The 23041-nt window shown below is 39.8% G+C and overlaps 1 protein-coding gene across 17 annotated transcripts in view; it reads left to right on the top strand.

Annotated features, from left to right (window-relative positions):
• The window catches only part of NRXN1 (neurexin 1), a 1899875-nt gene that overhangs the window by 1819187 nt on the left and 57647 nt on the right, over positions 1–23041 (top strand). For 2 of the 17 annotated variants that reach the window (XM_073553984.1, XM_073553983.1), the window contains exon 1: positions 2359–2545. The exons of the other annotated variants lie outside the window; for them this stretch is intronic. In XM_073553984.1, the coding sequence (XP_073410085.1) occupies positions 2513–2545 (33 nt within the window). In that variant the 5' untranslated portion in view covers positions 2359–2512. Of the gene's footprint in view, positions 1–2358; positions 2546–23041 lie in introns of those variants that run through there. 17 annotated transcript variants of the gene reach the window in all.

Genomic DNA, 23041 nt, shown 5'->3' with positions numbered 1-23041 from the left:
CTCAGATCAGGCGTCTCCTTGGTCAAGCTAGCTCAGGTAAGGAGACTCCTTGATTAGGCAAGTTGAGCTCAGGAGACTCCTTGGTCAGGCTAGCTCAGGTCAGGAGACTCCTTGATCAGGCTAGTCCAGGTCAGGAGACTCCTTGGTCAGGCTAGTTCAGGTCAGAAGACTACTTGGTCAGGCTGCAAATTGAGGGTGTAATTCAGATTGTAAAAAGGAAGAAGGAGGGAACAAAGAAAGATAAACAAGAGGAAAAAGAAAAGGAAAGAAAGAAAGAAAAGAAATACAAAAAAAAGGAAAAATAGAAAGGAGAGAAAAAGAAAGACAGAAGTGAGAAAAATACTTAAAGACAGAAAGAAACATAAAGATAAAAAGAGAATGAAAAATAAAGAAAAAGCAAAAAAGATAGAATAAGAAAGAAAGAAAAAAGAAAGATAATGAGATTAAAAAAGAAATAAAGAAGGAAAGAAAGGAGAGAAGAAAAAGAAATAAAAAAGAAAGTAGAAAAGGAAAGACATATAGAAAGAATATAAAGAAAGAAAGAAACAAATAAACAGAAAGAAGGAAAAAGAAAGACAATGAAAAGAAACAAAGAAACTAAGGAAGAAAGAAAAATGTCATTATGCATAAATTCCTAAATACCTTCAATTAACAAATCATATTAATTTTGTCTAGATAGATAATCAATATGGAATTAAAATAATCGCCACCTTGTTACAGTGACATAAGCTTCTCCTAGAATGCAAATAGGACAGAAATCTGTGAGCATGTGCAGTAGGACAGGAGCCTTTGAGCATGTGCAGTAGGACATGAGCCTGTGAGCATGTGCAGTAGGATAGAAGCCTTTGAGCATGTGCAGTAGGACATGAGCCTGTGAGCATGTGCAGTAGGACAGGAGCCTTTGAGCATGTGCAGTAGGACATGAGCCTGTGAGCATGTGCAGTAGGATAGAAGCCTTTGAGCATGTGCAGTAGGACATGAGCCTGTGAGCATGTGCAATAGGACAGGAGCCTTTGAGCATGTGCAGTAGGACATGAGCCTGTGAGCATGTGCAGTAGGCAGAAGCCTTTGAGCATGTGCAGTAGGGCGTGCCGTACCTCCGCTCATGTGTAGGAAGATGTGCTGCAGTACCCGAGATACCCAGGGTGATGAGACTGCTTACACTGCTGTCTACCCTCTCTTTCTGAGTGCTAAGAAGCTGCTGTGACCTAGAGATTACAGGAGAAGAACTTTCTACTGCACATGCTCACATGCTCCTGTTCTATAAACATTCTAGGACAGGTTTGTAACAAGACGGTGGTCATTTTTTATGTACTACACTAATTAGCTCCATGACAAAACAAATGAGATAAATGGCATCTGGAAATTTACTTTTAAAATGCTTTTAATTTATCTATTTATTTTCTCTATGTCTGGAGAAACCCATTAGGACAAGAAAAACAAATCCCTGCATGTTCTATTGTAGTGTCATCCATTTTGTAGACAATAGACTACTAGTTTTGTTTGTGCCAAATGGCGCACATCACGTGGCTCCTCGGCGAGCACCACAGATCTGCACGAGGGCGCAGTCACGTCCACAATTTGCGGTCTTGACCTCCCCCACAATTCTCGACTTTCTACTATAAATATAAGCGCACTTACGAGACACACCTCATTACAATATTATTATGTTTCAGCCGATGGATTCTTTAAATGTCCCTGCAAAAACAGCAATTAAGTACGACTGTGTAAGCGGCCAAACAATCAATCTTTGCTTAAAACCAGAATATTAATGTATTGAATTAATGTTGTGTAATTGCTATACAGAGATGTCTTGTGAAAATTACATGACTTAGAAAAATTAGCATCCATTAACCTGGGAATACATTTATAATTGCACTTAGGTACATTGGAGGCAGCGGCGTGAAGTGATCAGTACGTTAATTGTCGAGCTTTAGGCTGCAGATTCCAAATCAGATGAAAGAGGAGAAAGAATCAGCGTCCCACTGTAAAAATTAAAAAGGAAGGAAAAAAAACAAAAAAAAAATAAGAAGAATAAGCTGCAATTTATTATGCATTCGGAGCCCTGCCATTTAGGTGGCAAGCGGTGTTAACATAATGGCTTCCGTCCAAGTGTAATCACACGAGCAGGCGCTGTGCATGGAGGAGCACGGAGAACGCTGCTCGCTCACTGCCAGGACTGTATAGCTCAGCACATGACTGCTGGGAGCTGTACTTCTCCCCTGCTCAGCAAACTGCAGCATCGCTTCTTGTAGCAAAGTGTCAGCCATTGGCTTCTCCCTGACACGTGACGGATGAAGCCTTTTTTGTGTGTATCTTTTTCCTCGCCAATCTGTGTGCGGGGCACTGATAGGCCAAGCTGATGCGCAGGCAATTTATCATCTTGATCTCCCACTGAGTCAGGGAGCTCTTCTGTCACCAGTATTGATTTCAGAGGATGGACTAAATTTCCTAGGATTTCCATTAAGAATTAAGAAAAAAAGCAATAAGCACGCAGGGTAGCCAGGCAGACATGGATATGAGATGGCACTGTGAATCCTTTCAGGTAGCTACTTCTATCACAGGCTGATCACTGCAGCATGGAGGGTGTTAACATTCGCTTTACAAGTAAAACAGAATATAAGGGGGTGGGAGAAATTAGTTCACTGAATTGCACAAATTTATATTTATCTTTTTTTGTGTTTTTTTAATACTTTTATTATTTCCTTACGCGGAGAGATTGCATGACATTAATATTAAAGGCACATGTTTGCATGTTCCGTCTTGAAGGATGTTACAGATGTTTTATGTGGGTTTCCTTCTTCTGTCTCGCGGAATGAGAAGGCTTTCTTTTATTCTTCTTCTCCCTCGTCTTTGTCCTCCTGGCAGCATGAGAGTTGCTATGTTGAGGGTTTTCCAGCATGTCGGCTAGAAACCCTTTACAGTAAATGACAGCACCAGTGAAAACACGATCTAACGCTGCTCCGACCGCGTGATAGACAGCCTGCAATGATAATCTAATTATTTTGGGAAAGAAAAAAGAATGACTTAATCCTTGACCGCGACAGCTTTTTTTTTTTCTCTCTCCTGTTCTTTTTTTTTTTTTCTTCTCCTTCGTTGTGATTGTTGAGTCTAGTGCATGCAGATATATTACATACGGAGAATGCTAGTAAAAAAAATGTAGCATGCAAAACAAAAAAAATGCCTTTTTTTGTATAAACTGTGCATATCAGGATGATTAACATTATACTAACCTCGTTGATTTTTTTTTAATACTAGATATATACCGCAGATTGTTATCGTCATCTGTTTTGCAATAATGTGATTTAAAAATAAAAATTAATTTGAAGATTGCTAATTTTAAGCAAGGTTTTTCTATTGCCTAGTGCTCGTATCTAGCTAATGCGTCGGTTGTTATATAAGCACCTCATTTTTTATTCTGACCTACTTTTTTAAAAAAGATTTTGGAAAGACAGGAGTTAAATAAAATTAATTAAGAGAAAAACAGACATATAAAGCTGGATTCATTCTGTTGGATGACTTAGTGAGTTTTTAGCGATGTAAATGGTATATTCACAGAAAACGGAATGCGTAGAGAAACTGAAATAGACTTTAATTTGTCCCTCATGATAACAATGGAAGCATTATTTATTTCACGTTTGTGAGCATAAGGCAGGAAAAATTGCAGAACAAATTGTGCAAATGGACTTTGATGTATAAACCATGAGCTACGCTGGAGTTATGTATAGTTTTCCTTGACATTCTTATGAAAAGGTTATGCATGGAATTGAATTTAAAATATGTGACTAACGTGGGCGACTATATTGTTATTGAAGAGAAAAATAACATTGTAGACGTTTTTATTTTTAGAGGTTTTTTTGTTACATCATTGAATTTCATCATTTCATCTTTTCTTTTACCAAAATATTAGTTTGTTAGTTTTTTTCCCCCGGTGGTATTGTTTTCCACTTCTTCTAAACAACCCAGATTTATTATATTTATTAGTTTCTAAGGGTTTGGTCTAGTGAGACCTCTGGGTTAGTCTAATTTTGCTAACCTTGCACTTACCAAGTGTGGAGATAAGAGCAGGCCAACCATTTCGGTGAGCTCCGAAGAAAAGAGATAGATGATCCTCACTTTTGAGATGACAGCCTACACCTCTTAATTGGAAATGTTCACCATTTCTGGTCAGTGTATGTGGGTAATGGCAATAGGAAAAAGAGTTTCCAATGAAGACCCAGATATAAAAATGAAATAGTACTCTTAGGCCATTAGTGCCACTATGGGATTGAGATTCTGTTGGGTGTTTGAATTATAGACACTATTTCTTAGATATATGAATAGCATTTCTCATGTTGTACACATCTTGTGTAAGTAAACATACTATATATTTTACGTGTGGACATAAAAGATTAGTCTGGAATAACTACAAATTATAACAGCATTATTAACAATTCCAGTTGCATTGTCTCATATATTAAATCTTCTGTAGGCCACCATTATATAACAATGATCAATCCATGAATCGCTGAAAAAAATCTGATGACTGCTTTCCTGGCTTATTTTATGTGAAAAATGAATTGATAGCAGTGATGAGCGAAAGTGCTGGGATAAGGTGCTTCCCGAGCATGCTTGGGTGCTAACCGAGTGACTTTGCCATGCTCGAGTAATATGGTTGAGACCCCGCGGCTGCATGTCTCGAGGCTGTTAGACAGTCTTGTATACACAAAGAACCAACTCAGTAATGACATTGAGAAACACTCTATAGAAGACACGTCATGACTCAATCAATACATTTAGATGATGTGTGTGATGTTGCCAAGAAGAAAAAATATGTGGACATCCATCACAGATAATTAGAATACAGATTTGATAGAGGGTATGATTCAGTAGGGCCATAATCGGTTGCACGGGCTGCCATAGGCAGCACAGGTGCTTACTGCAATTGTTGTGCTTATTAACCTTCCTAAACCCAATATGCCCTCCGAGTTCAGTCCGATATTTCCCATGCACCCAAAGGCTTGTATGGGTTTGCATGATCCAAATATCAGAACCGCATGCAACATGCTGCATTTGTTTTCTCATCCCAAAACGGCGTGTGAAAATAATCGCAGATCTGCACTGTCCCATTGTATAACATTGGGCCAAGTGCTATCCAAAAGAGCATCACATAGTACTTGGCCATGTTATACACCTGTGTGAGAGAACCCAAACAATCTCAATAATCTGAACCTCCATTCCCATCTCCAAGACTTCTCAACGAGCTGCACCAATTCTCTAGAATGTACTACCCCGGACATCAAATGCATCAAATGCATCAAAAGTACAAGTTTCAGTTAATTTTCTGAAATTAGAGAAAATAATCCCCAAAACTAAGTGTATGAATACCCTTATGCAAGAATGATGCATGATTTTCTTGGTTGCATGTTAACCATTATAGTAATTAAAATTTCAAGGAAAGACGTAAAAAAGTGATATACTATATGTCATCTCGTTCTTCAATATAGTTGTTTGACTTTACTAGTAAGTGCATGTTTTCCATCCATGTCACTAGTAAAAAAAGAGCAATTTTTCTAATGACAGGTCTCCTTTAAATCAACAAATCCCCAGATTCAATGTATACTATATTAAGAATGGAATAAACACAGCTCTATCCTTATAGTGCTTACCCTTGAACTAGGGTGCAAAGTCACCAAGAAATAGGCCACCACCACTACACTAATGACATGCCTAGCTACAGTATGGTAGAATGTCTCAAACTCAGAGAATCCAAATCTTTGTAGATCTGTTCAGTTATGCATTCTGTTTATCTACATATTTTACATAGAGCGGCGGTAATTACAACCTGGTGAGGAGGGAATATTTATAGTCGGCATATAGACAGCAACACCTACAAGCCCCCCAAAGAAGCCAATTGCGCGAAACGCGCGTTGGAGATCAGGACCCAGTATGCACCTCATCCATGACCCACATGGGTAAGCACTTTATGTAGCACTTTCTTAGTCACTTAGGCACTTTATCATTATTTTGTTTCTATATACTTTTTCTGCCCTTGAGCAGCTCTCTGCATGAACTGCATGGATTGTTACTCTTTCTGACTAGTTAGTTGCTCTTTGTGAGCCTCTGGGGTCATATTTTTTGGGTCTCTGAGATTGATTTTGACATGCTATCAGATTATCTGACAAGGGTTTTGACCTATATATTTCTGAATGTGGTGTTGCAGGTTTGCATCATGGAGTAGTTAAGTGCAGTTACTTTTTTCCTTTGTGCCATCACCATTTATCCATCATTATTACTGAATTTTTAATACATATTTGTGTCTCTATGTCTTGGTATTTGTTCAAGAAAATTGCTCATTTTTTATGAATTTTTGTAAATTGCTATTTGTTATTTTTAGGCTTCATACTCAACATTTATTGATAGAATCTATTTATTATGGGCGTTAAGGGGAGAACAATTGTGCATTGGAGATATTGGTCTTTGTTAAGCTAATATTCTACATTTGTCATGGCCATAAGTTGCATGCTTCCTCAGCGCCACCCTACTCACCATAGTCACCTCACTGCATCTCCTCGTGACAGACCGTCTCGTTGAGTTGCCTTTTGCAGCTCTCCTCAGCACTGCTGCATCTGCATGTGGTTTCCATTTGGCTTTAGAGAAACATGGCTGGTCTCTACAGGAATTTAACCCTTCATGTAGAGATAAGGTTCCCTTGTATATCCCTTGCCAACAGGGTCTATAATAGGCAACTCATCCCGCCACTCTTTGCCCCAACATTGGTTCCTTGCCTGCTAGCATTTTGTTTCTGTATTCTGTCAACTGTTATCGATCTGGCCTGTTTACCCACTCTGTTTGATTTCTCCAGCCCTGAGTCCTGCATTGTACTGTGAACCCGTGCTGCCTGCTCTGTCTTCGGACAGTCTGACTATGCTTCTGTCTCACTGTCCTGCACCTCTTACCCATGTCTCCAACCCTCTTGCTAACTGCTTTAGTACCAAGGACTGCCCTGGAATGATAACTGGTGTCTACCGGCAGCCCAGTCTATCCTTAACATTAGAGGCCCCAGTGAAGACCCACTAGACTCTTATTCACTCCCATCCAGGGTAAACCTGGCTCTTGGCACAGTGGGTCCACACCTACCAGTGTTACAACATTTTGTATCTGTTTTCCAATCCATACTTGGGTCTACAATAGAGTGGGCCTGTGATGACCTTCTTCCCTACTAAGCTACCATCACTATTTTATAGTGCAAAGGATTTTGTTTCTAGACCAATTTTTTTCTGGAATACTAAGTTTATATGCAAATTACCTAAGAATAGTCATAAAGGGGTGCCTGTCTACCACAAGTCACTTTATTTAGACTGTTTCATTACTGTTGTTCTACCTGCCAGAATATGTCCTCACAAGCCAGATCTGGTGGCATCCAGCACTGAGTGATACAAAAGATGCCTTGTGATCATGTATCCTGACCTAAAAGAGGTCAAAGAAGGAACTGTTTTTTTTAAATAGAGGCTCCACCTTTATGACTGTACAATGGCATGTGGCATGCCATTTTTAAACTTGTTTTAGAAAATGTGGGAAATAGAGTTGGTGCAAATCGATTGTCAGGACCCAGTCCAATGGCCAGGTCAATAATCCCTGACTGTTTGATGAGAGCCCTGAGAACAGCCTCCTACCTCCTGGCATCAATAGCTCTTCATGTCATCATTGCGATATGATGCATATGTGACATGTCACTAGGCTGGCAAATCAAAAGAATAGCTGGGGATCCCGGAAGGTAGAAGGCAGCTTTCAGGGCTTCAGTCTGACGACCAGATAATTGTGATCTGACCATTGGACCGGGTCCTGTGAATAAATTTGCACCAACTTTAGTGAGAACACAAGATTAGATGAGTGACAGGTTTAGAAATATAAATAACAGTGCAATTAAGCTAATGGGGTAAAAGGTTCTGGTGGGTTTCTCACAGTAGTAATTTTAGGCAGGAGAATGTCTTGATCATAGTGGTCTTCAACAGATTTATTAAGGATAGATGGGCCAAACAAATATTTGCTCCCATTGTACCATAGTCACTACCTATTTGAATCTAGTTTCATTAATCTACCAGCTAGAGGTGTAACTATGGCGGTGCAGAGGTACTAATGCTGTCACACCTGGACTTCATTGCCTGGAGGTGACAAGAGGGCCTTTGGCCACATAAGATAACTGTAATATAAATGATATATTATAGGTGAAGGGACACCTTTTTTTTTCTAGTGTGGCCAAAAAACTAAAAGTTATCCCTTAGGCTGGTTTCACATTAGCACTTTTTAAGCGCACGCACGGCCGGGGGTAGCTCTGCCCCTGAGCCGGCTCTCTGCCCGGCGTGCCCGCCCCTTGCTTGTAGCGCCGCCTCCTAGCGCACAGCGGCGCCTGCGATCGGCACACAATATCTTTAGCATAGGGTGCGCAGATCGTGCGCAGGCCGTGCGCTAGTTGCGCTTTGACCTGCGCTGCGCACTTTTGACGGTGCGCCGTGCGCGCCAAAATCAAACTTTTTGGATTTTGGCGCGCACGGCGCACCGTCAAAAGTACGCAGTGCAGGTCAAAGTGCAACTAGCGCACGATCTGCGCACCCTATGCTAAAGATAGGGTGCAACGATCGCAGGCGCCGCTGTGCGCTAGGAGGCGGCGCTACAAGCAAGGGGCGAGCACGCCGGGCAGAGAGCCGGCTCGGGGGCGGAGCTACCCCCGGCCGTGCGTGCGCTTAAAAAGCGCTAATGTGAAACCAGCCTTAGCTCACAATATTAGCATTTGCGTTGGTGTTGGATCATGCCATCATGCAATCAAACCTTCATTCGCAGGACAACACTGCCTGGTGCTTGTCTTCCTTTCCCCTTATTAAGACAAATGGGTTCAATTAATATTAAGCTGCTTTCCTTTTTCTGTGTATAATAAGATTGAGATTTGTTTTGAAATGAGTGATAAGTAGAGATGAGCGACTTTGCCTTTTTTCGGGTCGAGTCGGGTTTCATGAAACCCGACTTTCTCAAAAGTCGGGTCGAACGAAATCGGCCGATTATCGTGAAAAGTCGAAGGCCAACTGAAACACGAAACCCAATGCAAGTCAATGGGGAGCCAAGGTCGGCAGGGAGTGGAGGACAGGAAACACACTTACAGTGCCCATTTTAATGCCAAAAACATCAATTCTTATTAGTTAAGCTTGTCAACCTTAATTTACTTTATAATAATAGTTAGGCATTGAAAACTGGGGGTTATTTGGCTAAAGTTGTGGGGAGGGTAGGGCTGGCTCCAGATTTTTGTGGGCCCTGGGCCAAAGAGTGTCACTGGGCTCCTTTAACACATGCCACAATTCATGATCCTCTGATACGGCAGAGAAATAGCAGTATGGTACAATGAAAAATACTTCACTTCTTACATCTCATGACTGATATCCATCTTAAATTCTCCAATAGCTTCAAAAATGGACAGTATATTTCTCCATACAGTATTATCGCCACCGCATAGTGCGCCATACAGAGTAATGAGGCCCATATATTTCTCCATACAGAATCATTGGTCCCATATAGATACAGGAAAGATGTATCAATCACTGAGGACTCTCAATTCTGAATATTTGGTCCCATATAATGTTTGAAACAGTATATGATGAGCTCCACATAATGCTACAGTATATGTTGGTCCCCATTGATGAAGCTCCAGTGTGTTATGGGCCCAAATAATGCTCCATATATAATGGGCCCCATTTCTAATGCTCCAGTACATAATGGGCCCTGTAAATGCTGCTCCAGTGTCTGATGTCCACCTTTGGAATGCTCCAGTATATGGTGGACCTCGTATATCATTCTCCAGAGTATAGTGCTCCCCAAAAATAGCTGTCCCAACATTGAAAACAATTAAATATGTCTCCTCGCTAGGGAATCCCTGTACTAGTCTGAACTCCTCGTCGTCCCCATCTTTCATCTCACTGCACTTGGACTGTTTAGGCAGAGGGCGTACAGACGTGATGTCATCGCGCTCTCTGACCAGAAGGTCACTGTAAGGAAACGTGGAAGACGTAACGGCGGTGGAGCAGGGAGAGGTAAGTATTTCAACTTTGCAAGTGCTGTGATTCTGAGTAAGCAGGGGGGGCACACTCGTTGGCGACGGCACTGGCACAGGACCCCTCATAGTACAGCGGTGTGTCTGACGGCGGGTGGACCCTCCCACTGGCAGAGACACTTTTGCGTACTATGAGGGGCCCTGTGCCAGTGCGTCACCCATGAGTATGCCCCCCCACCTGCTCAAGGAACCTGCACTTTCATCTGCACCTTCCTCTTTGTCACTGTGTAAGGTGGTATAGTATGCGGGAAGGGGAACCTGAGTTTCATCAGGGTCTGATTCTGCCTCAGTACACTGCGAGGACAATGCAGTGCTCTGAGTGAATGTACCAGCAGAAAAATCTAGCAGTGGCTGTGCATCAGTGCACTCGATGTCAGATTCATCTTGGACTGGGGAATTCACGATTTGACTTGCTAACCCAGGCATGGTATGTGAAAAGAGCTCCATGAAGTAATCGGTAGTGTGGCCTGCCACATCCTTTACTTTTGGTAGGGGTGAAGGACACAAGGAAAGGTGTTGCTCCTGACCAGGAGCCTCCAATGACAATTCAGTGCTTTTATTTTTTGAAACTTCAGAAGAGGAGGCGAGAGAGCTGGAGGCTGTGTCAGCAATGTAAGCCAAAACTTGTTCCTGAAGCTCCGGCTTTAAAAATGGTTTACCTACTCCCAGAAAAGAGAGCCTTCGAGGCCTTGTGGAGCCAGACGATGACACAGGCTCAACACATCTGCCTTAGGTGCTATTGTGCTTTTGCCACTATCAACAGATGCAACGCCACCACCACCACCATCGAGACCAGCTGGCAACCCTCGCCCACTTCCATGGCGTCTTCCACCATACTTGCTCATTTTTGTGAAAATGTACCCAAAATACCACCAGCTATATGGTACTGTAAAACAAGATAGAAGGTGTATCTACTATTGGGTGAGATTTTGAATCTCACTATAGATTTGAGGACGCTGAACTATTGTCTCAGGCCCAGTAGAGATTACACCTCAATGTAACAGGCTGAAATTGGATGGTGTATGACAAGGTGTAGGGTGTCTATAGGATTGGTGAGAATTTAAATCTCACTATAGATTTGAGGACGCAGAACTATTGTCTCTGGCCCAGGAGAGATTACACCTCAATGTAACAGGCTGAAATTGGATGGTGTATGACAAGGTGGAGGGTGTCTATAGGATTGGTGAGAATTTGGATCTCACTAGAGATTTGAGGACGCTGAACTATGGTCTCAGGCCCAGTAGAGATTACACCTCAATGTAACAGGCTGAAATTGGATGGTGAATGACAAGGTGGAGGGTGTCTATAGGATTGGTGAGATTTTGAATCTCACTATAGATTTGAGGACGCAGAACTATTGTCTCAGGCCCAGTAGAGATTACACCTCAATGTAACAGGCTGAAATTGGATGGTGTATGACAAGGTGTAGGGTGTCTATAGGATTGGTGAGAATTTAAATCTCACTATAGATTTGAGGACGCAGAACTATTGTCTCTGGCCCAGGAGAGATTACACCTCAATGTAACAGGCTGAAATTGGATGGTGTATGACACGGTGGAGGGTATCTATAGGATTGGTGAGAATTTGGATCTCACTAGAGATTTGAGGACGCTTAACTATTGTCTCAGGCCCAGTAGAGATTACACCTCAATGTAACAGGCTGAAATTGGATGGTGTATGACAAGGTGGAGGGTGTCTATAGGATTGGTGAGAATTTGGATCTCACTAGAGATTTGAGGATGCTGACAATGATGCTCTCAGTCCAAGTATTGATGCAGGCAGCCTAATAAGCAGGACTGCTGCACACACAAAAGGGTGGAAAAATGAACACTTGGTAACTGTGCAGAAAAGAGGAAGAAAAGTATTTTTGCTTTTAAAAAAGCAGTTTGCACAACAGTGTGCAAACAGCAATGCAGCTATCAGGGAGCCTTGTAAGGCAGCCTAATAACCAACAGAGCTGATGCACAAAAATAGAGCCTCCCCTGTCACTGCACACAAAGTGTTGTGTTGTAAGTGGAAATCGCTATCAGCAGAAGTAGTTTTTTCGTTCTTCTTCCCTGCCTAACGCTCTCCCTTTTTCTGAATCAACAGCAGCAACCTCTCCCTAATGCTAATATCGGCAGAAGTAAGATGGCGGTCGGCGTTCATGCCCTTTTATAGCCCCTGTGATGCCACACAAAGCCAGCCAATCACTTGCATGCCCTTCTCAAAGATGGTGGTGACCGATGCCTATGTCATCGCGTTGCCCACAGAGTGCGCCCTCCATCATTGGCTGAAAAAGGCACTGGAAGCATCTTTTGAAACGCAACTTTGGCGCTCTGGTTGCCGACCTCGTGGCCGACCTCACACTATGGTCAGGTTTCGTTTCATGAAACCTGACTTCAGCGAAAGTCGCCGACTTTTGAATACGACCGACCCGTTTCGCTCAACTCTAGTGATAAGGTCTTCACAGGATTAGAAAAACTTTGGTGCTCTTTTACAGAAACAACACCTGTCCATCCGGTGGGTCTAATAGTATAGCTTAGTTCTTAAAATGAATGGGGATGAGGTGCAACACCATATACAATCTATGAATAGGTGTGGAGCTGTTTTTGTAGAAACCAGTCATGGGTCCAAACCTTTATGTCAATCTGTGGAAGAGTCAGCCTCCGGAGCTGATCACAGCATGAACCGTCGATGGTTTTTAAAAAAAAAGCATAGACAGTTTCTTAGAAAAAAATAACATATGGTAAATACTTAAGTAATTGCAAAAAATGTATGTCCTGATTAATGACCGAGCTTACCGACACTCATGATCAGGTTCATGCCTTATGGTTATACATATAACACTTCTCTTTATGGAGTATTCTTTGAAATCCCTTGGTTGAAGTTGATGGACAAAGGTCTTTTTTTCAAGTATACCAACTATGCAATGTATAGAGGGGAAAAAGTGTGGTGCCTCAACTATCCTAGACCCCATAGCAAACGCCACATGCTGTGTTAATAGAAGATATGTCTTTGCTTTATATATCTCCATTCAAATGGACGACCTGCATCAGTTCTTTCACAGAGAGTCACTTATTTTGAGTTGGCTTTCAAGTCACATACAACATATTTGTCTTTTGCCTAAATAGCCAACACGTCAGCAGAATAGCTATGACCTGTTATCTCCATAATAGCTGTTAGCTTGTAAGTGGCTCCATTAAACCAAAAAAACAAAAGTGGACTGTGTACAGCATTCTATCTAGAAGTCTCACATTGATAAATATCTAGTTGCAAGACCCAGAGATGGTGGAAAATGAAATTCTCATTGACCTTGCATGATTGAGAAGATATATCAGAGTTTCAAATGTAATTATGGATTCTTTCCAAGGGCGAGCCTGAGGCTTGATGCTATCAATAGTAGATTTTCTGTACACCTGCAGAAAAAAAAGCAAACCTTTGGGAAAGTGAGAAAATTACACTGATATCATAGATTTTTATCATACTGAACTAGGCCATAGCAATATTTTGGAACAAACAATTTTCAATCAATATCAAGGCTGAAAATTACAAATGAGGATTTTTTTCTAGTCTTTTTCTGTGGCAAACTCAGACACCATCTGTTAATACAGCAGAATTGGGGTGACCTGAATCTTTTTCTAAACTTTAATGCTCTGTTTTTAAAAGATTAGATTCCTTTTACGAAAGAAGTAAAGTTTTTGACCTAAAGTATATTTACCTATCGTCCCATTGCTGATAGTAATGTCGGTATCCATTGCATTAGTACATATGTATTTTTTACTGCCATTGCCATTAGAAAAAAAAAACAAATGCTTGAATTAGTTATCTTGTTAATAAAAATCAATTTTGAATACCTAATATATAGTATAGTAATTCGGAACCCTCATCGTTTATCAAGAGCGGTAACAACATTCTCCTGTTTTGGAGGACACAACATATTCAGTATAACCTATTCCTTTGTTGAGAATGGTGTAATACTTCATTTCTCCTGTAAGGGTGCTGTTGCAGAACTGGACTCTTGCTGTCCAGGTTCTCATCAATTACAGTTCAACTCTGTGGAACCCAGCAGTGATATCCAAATAGGGATCCTTTCTAAGAAAAACATCTCTGCTGCCTTCCAGCAGCACTATTCTTTTTGATGCTACTTTTTATAAAATGGCCTCTGAATAAAACCTTGCATCCATAGGTAGTTGCTTTTTTTAAAACTCCCTGTTGTTGTAATTTATTGTTCAACCTCTAACATGTCCTCCCCTTAGTCATGTCATAAACTATTGAAATATTCCCATTTTTAGAAATACACCTACTGTTGTTATATGATTCACTTTCATATTTTTGTGTCGTGACCTACCATACTAGCATATCCACTCCATTATTTTATGGTCTCTTTTTCTCGTATATCTCAACCTGAAAAAAATGTCTATTGCTTGTGATTCTCATGTCGTGACCCTATTTTCAAGTGCACTTTTACTGCTCTGAAATATTACCTTTATCTCTATGTCATCATCTTGTGCTCAGGGAATCTTAACCTTGTAGTTATTTTCAAATACGCTCTTAATGGCAACATATTTATGTATAATCCTGGATCCTAGTACTTTTAGCCTCCATCATAGGTGGTTTTTCTGTTCTTCAGTGCTGGACAATGACTTTAGCAGTGCACATTCAGGCACAGTTGGGTCCCAAACCTCCAATTTCATAATGATCTGACTTTTCCACCATGTATTGCTCCTGGATATTGGGTTGCAGCAAAGCATATTTTGCTTCTAGTAAAGCATTGGGTAGATGTGTCCCTTATATTAAATTGTAAGAAAGAGAGCACGGAAAAAGCTGCATTAAAATGATAGATCTGCAGTACAAACTGTAACACAAAACACAATAATGTTATAGAATCTGCCATAAAAATACATAAATTAAATTGCTAAACAGTATTCAAATCATACCAAATAATAATTGTCCTGAGAAAGGTGGAGGTGGCTAGGATTTCCAAATTTCGGACATATGTCACTTTTTATCTCTTTACCACCTGTTCAAAAAATGTGAATAAAAAAAGTAGAGTATTAAGTACTTGCCTTTCTCATTGCTATTACAAGGATATTCCCAAGATGGACATTTATCATCTATCAATAGTAGCAGCTGATAAATATCTCAAAGCTGGGAGGCTCAATCATGGGGTCCCTATTGATCACTAAACGGGGGGTCTTGAGACAGGAGGCATTTAAATGGAGCAACGTTTACGCATGCATCCTCCTACTTTATAGATGATATTTGGGGTTGATGGGATGTCTGAATGTTTCAATCAATCTCATGGACTTTCAATGGAGATACATTGCATAGTCTCAACCTCTACTCCATTCCCAGTTCTCTCCACTTGTGCAATAAAGAAGAATGGGGTCTCTGAATCATTTTACTAGTAATCAGTGGGGGCTATACCTAGACTATAGCTAGAGACAGAGATATACTGGTACATCTATCTTGTGGAGAAGTGAGAAATGTCCATTTTGGGAAAACTCTAAATTCAACGGAATCTTTAATTTCACAATGTGCATCAATGGAAATAGGTCACTCAAGCAGTGTAGGCTTCCCTTCTTTAGGCCAGAGAAGAGAGTTATTCTCCAAGCAGTTTGATTTCTTTCAGACTCAAGTGTTCAAGTAAAGGCATGGCTGCAATGGTGCTGTAATACAGATTAAATTGATACCTTTGGTGAAGAAATCCGCTTTATGGTTCTTCTTTATTCCCCGTTGGAAGTTTTCTGCTAATTAGATGTTGTAGCACAGGGGCTGGACTATGCACTGTGTCTTCTTCTCCATGTCTGTGATTTCCCTGCCTCTCTGCCTAATTAGTAGAAAATGTAAAATGCTACTTCCAGAAGAACAGCAAAGCAGATTTCTTCATCTAAGGTATCAACGTGACCAGCATAGTAATGCCATCATAGCCATATCTTTGCATTACATTACAAAATAAGGCTGACATTTTCTCTTTAAATGTATTCATCTGAAATATACAGACCTAGCAAAGGATAAATTGACTAAATAGCAATATGTTGTCCTAACTCACAAGTGCTGGATACTAATGGTCTTCGTTCTGTGTTACCTGCAGTCCATTAGTTGTCGTCAAGTGTAATCCACCGGTGGCAACAGAAAGAGCAAGATGGATTACAGGAAGTGGGGACATTGTCTCTGCTCCTGCTCTCCTGTCTGTTAAACTGTACAAAGTCATAAAAGAGTGGCAAGCTTTCAGTTTTGGGTAGGTAAGCAGCTGAAAACCAATGGCAGGCAAAATGCAACTTGGGAGTTGAAGGCAAGAAAGTTTCAGTATCTATAGTGTTGCAAAATGTTGATGAAAGAATTGGGCTTGTTGACATATTGTACTGTGTGTTCCAAAGCAGTTTGAACTTGGTGTAGTAAGACCATGCTTTTCTACAGGTTTACAGGATAGGTGCACTTTAAGTTCATTTTTTTCTTTTCATATACATGCACTTTATACAAACTAAGGTACAAGTGAACCTGTTTTTATGACTGTAGGTGATGTTTAATCAGACAAGTGCTATCCATGGTTTTCATAGATAGCACTTATATCTTTGAAATTTTATGGCTCCAACTTTTTATTTGGACCATGTGGTCCGAGGAAAAAAATTGCAACATGCACGATTTGCCTCCAAGAATCAAATGGCACCCCACCATTTATGTCAATGGGTCCATGAAAAAAATCGGACAGTACATAGATGACATCTGAGTACGGTCTGATTTTCACGGACTGACATATTAGAGAAGGTGAACAACTTTTTTTTCTCAAACTCCGAAAAAAACAGTCACACTCTGATCGGAGTCTGATTAGCATAAGCATATGCTAATAGCAATATTAGTATCATATTTTGCCCATCACAAATGGACATTATAAAATATTATTTTTAGTAGCATTACCTTAATTTTCCCTTAATATGGATCCAAGTCCTGGTGAGTTTATTTTGGGAATACCAGATGATGCGACTGTGCGAATTGTACTGAACATGTGGTGTGGCGCTTTTCGAGATGAAAGTGCTGATGCTGCAGATTACCGCCAAAAACCTTTTATCTTTAAAACTTTTTAATTAGCTAAGCAACATGTTTTATTTCAAAGCACTGCTTTTAGCTTCATGCTTCACAAAGTATATGTTAATCGTTGATTAGGATTGTTCTGTCACTAATCCTTCATTTTATTTCATACAGTGCAGAATGCTCATGCAAAGCAAAATAATGAGCAAACATTTAAAGACAAATGGAGCACAATAGAGTATAAATATAGATAAAATATATTGGATTTTTCCAATATATTAATAGGTTCTAACCAAAAGGTGACATCACTAGCATCCAATCTATTATACCAGCTATTATTTTTGTTTTATTTTCTGAAAATAATAGGATGCGGAAGGGAAATTATTTTCTGCGGGGTCATTTGTCAGTGTCAGTGTTTTTGAGGCTACGTATTAATACCTTACTAGGTTCCTGGATTATTAGTAGGTTGCTGGATTTTATTTATTGCCAGTCTTGAAAATAATAAGTAATAGGATAAGCAATGAGAATGATATTTGACAGGGTCATTTGTCATCCGCACGTATCAGTTGTCTATTTTTGCAACTGGGATTTACAACAGTGTAGAAGATGGTTAATCATCAGGCAGGGGAGGATGTGCAAGTAGCTGTGCAATGGAAGAGTAAGTAAGGGGCCCAATGTCACTTTAAAAGCTGCTCCCTAGAACTGGCTTTCATCAACTTAACGGGGTTGACCAAGCTAAAAAAAAAAGTTTGCCCGAGGAACAGAATATGTATAAAATAACAAACTCAGGTCATATTCATCTACCGCTGCATCCTGTGATTTGCTGCAGAGGTTAGGAGACTTGAGCAGTGCATCACTGGATTTATTAAGATGATATGCTTCTCAAAGTTACAGGCCACAACAGTCTAGCAGCTGTTGACATCACTGTTTCCTGTCTCTGCACAGACCTTGGAGCAACCTGCACTGGATCCAGGTGGGTGCCGGTAGATGAATATTAGACTACGCTTGTTATTTTCTACAGATCCAAGTCCCCTTGGGCAAAGTTTTATTTTGCCTAGCGAGAAAACCTGTGTATGATCCTTTTACATGGCCAAACGAGTCCTCATAAGAATTGACTTACCATATAACCGATCATTCTGTTCCCATAGAACTTGTATCAACCTATAGGAAAGGGTCTTTAAAGAAGACCTTTCACTTGCCACAAATATGTAATTGTTTTTTTTTTCTTTTTAATCATTTTATATTAAGCACACATAAAGGATTCACTATTATTTGGAGGAAGAATTTGTGATTATATTATTTGAATATTATTAAAATACAATCTGCAGGTAATTTTAGTTTTTTTCTATGAGTGGCGTATGAGTTAAATGAGTGTACAGCTATTAGTCACACCTTAGTAAATAGGGTAAAGTTCAGTATGATCGCATGCACTACTGCATAAGTGACATCATTAATCTTCCAGCTAATTTAACTTTCGTATTTGTAGTGTATAAGGGTAGTTTAATTAAGAATAATCAAGTCTTTGCATAAGGCACTAAAATTATTTTTGAGACATAATATATTACCCTATTAGAAAGCCATTTATTACAATATTGTTTTGCATGTGTTCCTGAAATTGGATTTTTTTTTCATATTTACGTAATGCAAATGGCATGAAATGAACATGATTTTTCTTATTTTTAAAATATTGTGATATGATGATGCAATGGTTATATAGAACAGTATTACATGTGATGTTAATAATATGGATACAAATCTTAGAATCTTATTGATATTAAAGGTGTTATCTGGGACTTTGGAGGTTTTTGGCTACTGGGCTAAGGACTTATCAGCAGATAGTTACTAAATACCTGCCTAATGTGCTATGTGATGATCTTTGCCACATCAAGTGCTGATTCTCCTGCCTCATTTGACCTCACATCAGCAGAGCAGCTTCTTCTCTTCCGGTCTGCTCTGTCCAAGGGGCGTCATTGCTGACATCATGCTCATTGAAAGCCAGTTCCCTGTAATAAAACAGCTGGGGCTGGCCGTCAATCAACATGACATCAGCAGTGACGCCCCATCGTCAGAAGAGAGTGGAAGAGAAGGAGCTGCTCTGTCAATGTGATGTCAGTGAAAACGAGAGAATATGATCACTCTAAAGTGCTGTACACTAGAGGTCTCCCTTCTATTTAACATGCTTTTCTTTGCCAGGTGTCAAACGTAATCCATCTGTAGCCGCAATGACACCAAGATGAATTACAGGAAGTGCGGGAAGGGGCTATGTCTCTGCTCCTGCTCATGTCTATTAGCGCAGGTGCTGATGACTGTATATTTGGTCCAAGTGTGATCCGTCAAAACATTGGATGGCATTCGGACCAATGTTAGTCTATGGGGCCGTGCACATGTCCGATTTTCACCTTATAAAGAGTCTGTTTGAGAAAAAAATTGCAGCATGCCAAAATTTGATCTGATATTCTGATCGCACTCAGCCATTCAAGTCAGTGAGTGCGTAGGAAACATCAGACTGCAGACTTCTCTACTCTGTCAGTCCGATTTCCATGGACTGACAGAGTAGAGAAGATTATTTTCTCCATCTTCTCATCTGAGATAATCGGATCACACTCTGATCAGAGTTTGATCAGTGTCATTTTTCCTAATTGACCCGATTCTCTTGGATAAGAGGTTATATGTTCTTTTGCACCTGCTCTAAAACTGTACAGTCATAACAGAGTTGAGCTTTTAATTTTAAGCAGGCAAGTAACTGAACCACAGAAAAATAGTAGCCATAAAGCCTATTGGGATGTGATGAAAATTTCAGTGCCTACAGTTCTGGCAGAATGTTGATGACCAGAAAGTTTTTACTTAAAAATAGTGGATGGCAAGCTACAGAGCAAATAGGAAATGTTCCAACAAACAAGTAGGTGGGAAGGTGCACTGAAACTTTCGGTCACTCCGAGGGTGCACTGAGCACTTGAAATTGGTAAGAAGAACAGCCATTCTGGGCTGACAAACTCTATTTAACTCTACTACTTCTTCAGATTTCAAGTTTTCCAACACATATATTTTTTGTGTTACACTATGATGATCAATAGACTTATTGCTCTTCTCTCTCTATAATGACCCTCAAACCTCCCCAAATGAGGACAAACCAAGGTTAACCCAATTTTATGACTGTGTGTCTCCGACATGTTCCGTAATTTGCAAGTGGTGGAGTAGAACCATCAAGCAATTTGGCTAATATAAAACATGCTTCTGATCCATGAGGGATGTTACCCCTGTAGTTTTTGTCCACAACGTTCCTTCCAAGTTGCTACAAGATGTGACATTTTTTTCCTGATAGAAAACAAATTTTCATCATAAATGGCCTTATGGTTTCATTGAAAATAGAGTTAAAATTCCTTAAAGTTTGAGTCGCCTTAGACATGAGTTCTTCATTACTGCTCCAGGGCATGATAGACAGCAAATCTAGATGAAGTCTCTACAAATGGCTTATTGCTATATAGCTACTTGTTATAATGTACCACCCACACAGCCACACTGCTGCCGCTCATAGCGCGCAAAACACAAGTCAGCCATATTATGCTATAATCGTAAAAAAAGGAAATTAGCAAGGTTTTGAGAGATGAAGATGGAAGAATAGACACTTGCTGATTTTTTTTTCCCCATGCCGTCTGAGTGCCTCTCTTAGGATCTCCATTGGGAATTCGAAGACACTTCATTTCAAACTACTGTTAAAACGTGTTTGTCACTGCTAGCAATAATTAGACAGAAAGGAACACATCCTTTCCATTTTCATTATGGTAGAATAACTTCGCTCATTAGTATTCAGCTGGCAAAGCCCAGTGGTTTTCAGAGGATGGAAATGTTCTATGTTGCATAAATTCGCAACAGGAAGGGCCATGTCACGGAAAAGAAAAATATTCATATGCATATGTTGCCATTATAAAGCCACTCCGTACAACAGGAACATGTTACAGCAGAGAAAAAATGCATTAATTTATCATCACTCTTGAAAAATGAGTATTAAAAGTCTGAACATTGTAATATAAATATAATGTATATATATTTATATTTCCTTCTTACTATATATGTATGCAGTATTTACATGTGTGTATATATATACAATATCTAGATATAGGTATATATATATATATATATATATATATACACACTCATACAGATATAATAAGTGACACTTATTAGAATCTGTGGTGCATTGATAAAACAGCTGCCCAATACAGTTTATCCTTTTCACAAAACAACTAATTCTCATCTCTATATTCCCCTTCTACTTGTGCACATTTTATTTATTGTTTTTATTTCTCTCATTCCATTTTCATTAATTTTGGAAAAATTTAAGACCACTACCATTAAACTAATTGTCCACCCTTGAAAAATATTTTGCTTTCCTCATCTGAATCAGTATATCATCTTTATTTCTTACTAGTAGTCAGAGCTTTGCTTTTCTTTTGGAAAGTTCCAAATTTCCTGCATGGCAATAAGTTTAATTGTTAAAAGTCTCCCTGCCTGAAATTTTTAACTAGAGGGCGCATAGAAACTTAATTCATACAATGTATTAATAAAATTTATTAATAAAACAGTATTCAGTGAACTCCCATCCTCCTTCTAGAAATGATTGAACACACAGCCAAAATTTTATTGCTTAAACGGAATGTTCTCAAGTTGTTTCTTGAGCACCTTGGAGCAATGCAATTTCCTTTCAGTCTCCCTACTTTTTGGTTTGTAGCAGGGTGGGCTCTCCTACTTGAGTGACATTTCTGGCGTATAGAACTACAGTATTAATGGAACTTTAAAGCCCAGCACAAGTTCTGCTGTAACACCTTCACCTGTCAATGGCTTGTTCTGAGTCTACCCTGTTATTCATGTATTTACACATAGAGATAAAAGGTTATTTCAACAAGTATAAGCTCCAGACACCAAGAGCAGAGTGATTAGCAGACCTGCTGTGAAAGCTTCAGCGCTGGTGATTTATAACAGTATCCCTTCAGAAAATTAGATGGAGAGGAGGGAGTGGGAGGTGAGCAGATATCTGCTGCACAGAAATCAATGGACTGGGGAGAACTGACTAGGATGTTAAGAGTTAACCCCTCTCCTCCAATGTAGATACTGCTAACTCTAGGCCAGGCTTTAAAGGCTGAGCTAAATGGAAACCAGCTGTGCACTATAAAATATAAAATTTCACATTTCACATTTCAGGAAAATGATAGCAAATAGAAAAAGCAAGACAATTGCAAAATTGCTCATTTTCATCTTATCTAACTAATTAAAAGCATGTAACCACTTGAGAACAGTACTTTAAGTCTAGAACTTGTGGCATTGATTGATCAAGACTGTTTTTTTGCATACCCGTCTTAAAGCGGATCTTTCACCAAATTTTACATATTAAACTGGACACAGGATATAATGGTGGCTGCAGAGCAAAATAAAACTTTTTTGCACACATAGAGAAGACAGAAGAATGGCACCAAGAATAGTCTACTCACTGGTGGCGGTATTAACGTCTGAGTTGCGAACACCTGAGTGATTTCTAGAACTGTTGATCTGGTGCTTGCACGAAACCACATGTAGTAGCAAACCAAAATCCACAGGAAAAAGATGCAGCACTCTTCAATTACGTTAAAAAAACAAAGTCCTTTATAAAATTAGTTGGACAAGGTTAACATCGGGCTAGGTACATGAACACATGCAGTGAAAAAAGCAGGACTACCGCTGTTTCACATTATCTATGCTTCAACAGGTTCAGATCTGGACCTGTTGAAGCATGGATAACACAAAACAGCTGTAGTCCTGCTTTTTTCTCTGCATGTGTTCATGTACCTAGCCCGATGCTAACCTTGTCCAACTAATTCAATAAAGGACTTTGTTTTTTTAATGGAGTTGAAGAGTGCTGCATTTTTTCCTGTGGATTTTGGTTTGCTAAAACTTTTTTTTGTCTCACCTCTCTATTGC

This window comes from Dendrobates tinctorius, unplaced genomic scaffold (genome assembly GCF_039654945.1).
Source record: "Dendrobates tinctorius isolate UK_male_01 unplaced genomic scaffold, ASM3965494v1 ptg000205l, whole genome shotgun sequence".
NCBI classification, from domain to species: Eukaryota; Metazoa; Chordata; class Amphibia; order Anura; family Dendrobatidae; genus Dendrobates; species Dendrobates tinctorius.
Note: the sequence above shows the minus strand (reverse complement) of the source record. Positions and strands in the feature narration are given on the sequence as shown.